A 1,380-nucleotide genomic window follows, 5' to 3' on the forward strand; every position below is an offset into this window, starting at 1 on the left:
GAAACTGTAAAATTGAACTTTCATTTACATATGAGAATATAGAGTGGCAACTCTGAGTGAAAGTGTGATATTAAATTAAAGCATATGTTTTCACTCCCCCACTCAGGACAACTTTGCCTTAGAATTAGGTAATCACTTTCCATGACACAATTGTTTGTCTAACCAAATATACTTAGGTTTTCTACATCATATATTTTATACTGAAATACACTACTTTTTAAGTGAAACCACCAATAATCTCTTCCACAATTTCCTCATGGCATTTTTCACTTCCTTGTTCCTCAACGTATAAACCAAAGGATTGAGCAAGGGAGTCAGGATGGTGTAAAACATTTCCACTTCTTTATCAAAAGAGAAGGCAGATGGAGGCCGTGCATATATAAATATGCATGGGACAAATAACAAGACCACAACAGTAATGTGAGATCCACAGGTGGACAGAGCTTTCCTCCGCCCTTCAGCACTGTGTGTCCTCAGGGAGAACAAGATGACACTATAGGACACAAGCAACAAGGAGAAGATGATGATGCAGATTAATCCACTGCTGGCCATCACCAGAAGGCCTAGGATGTGGGTGTCAGTGCAGGCCAGCTCTAGTAGTGGGTACAGGTCACACATGAAATGATCAATGACGTTAGGCCCACAGAAGGGCAGCTGGAAGGTAAAGAGAATCTGGATGATGGAATGCAAGAAGCCCCCTGTCCAGGACACCCCCACCAGAATGCCACAGAGCCTCCAGTTCATGATGGAAGAGTAGTGCAAGGGCTTGCAAATGGCCACATAGCGGTCAAAGGCCATGGCTGTGAGGACAATTATCTCTGCCCCACCAAGGAAGTGTTCAGCAAAAAGTTGAATCATGCATCCTTCATAAGAGATGGTTTTCCTTTCATGAATGGAGTCCACTACTATCTTTGGTGTGATCACAGAGGAGAAGCAGGCATCCAGGAAGGACAGGATGACCAAGAAGAAGTACATGGGGGAGCCCCGCAGCACAGGGCTGCAGAGGATGGTCACTACAATCAGCATGTTGCCCACAACAGTCGCAATGTAGACCATCAAAACCACAATGAACACTATCTTCTGAACAGTGGGATTCTGTGAAAGCCCCAGTAGGACAAATTCAGTTACAAAGCTTTGGTTTTTCATGATTTCTAATGAAACGGTTAAAGTAAAACTGATGATGAAAATCTACAGTATGATAAAAAATATGATTAGTTTATAAATGTCACCACCAACAAGCTGCTATACACTCATAATGCTTTTGTTTTGTTTTGTTTTATGGTACCAGGAAGGAAGTCTGGGCAGCTTAACCACTGAGACACAATGTTAGCCCTTTTTTTTTTTTTACTTTTTATTTTGAGACAGTCTCACTAAGTGGCT

At 42.0% G+C, this 1,380-nt stretch overlaps 1 protein-coding gene across 1 annotated transcript; it reads right to left on the reverse strand.

The window, feature by feature from the left end:
- Window positions 1-210: 210 nt before the first annotated feature.
- On the reverse strand, window positions 211-1,161 carry LOC124958985 (olfactory receptor 4C15-like). Its single transcript, XM_047517612.1, has one exon. It carries the CDS (start codon window positions 1,144-1,146, stop codon window positions 211-213), a length of 936 nt encoding a protein of 311 aa, XP_047373568.1. The 5' UTR covers window positions 1,147-1,161.
- Window positions 1,162-1,380: the final 219 nt, after the last annotated feature.

Source organism: Sciurus carolinensis, chromosome 11, assembly GCF_902686445.1.
Source record: "Sciurus carolinensis chromosome 11, mSciCar1.2, whole genome shotgun sequence".
In the NCBI taxonomy this organism is placed as follows: domain Eukaryota; kingdom Metazoa; phylum Chordata; class Mammalia; order Rodentia; family Sciuridae; genus Sciurus; species Sciurus carolinensis.

What these genes read in the sequence shown, in the direction of transcription:
- LOC124958985 (XM_047517612.1), bottom strand. Translation starts at nt 1,146, where the DNA reads ATGAAAAACCAAAGCTTTGTAACTGAATTTGTCCTACTGGGGCTTTCA.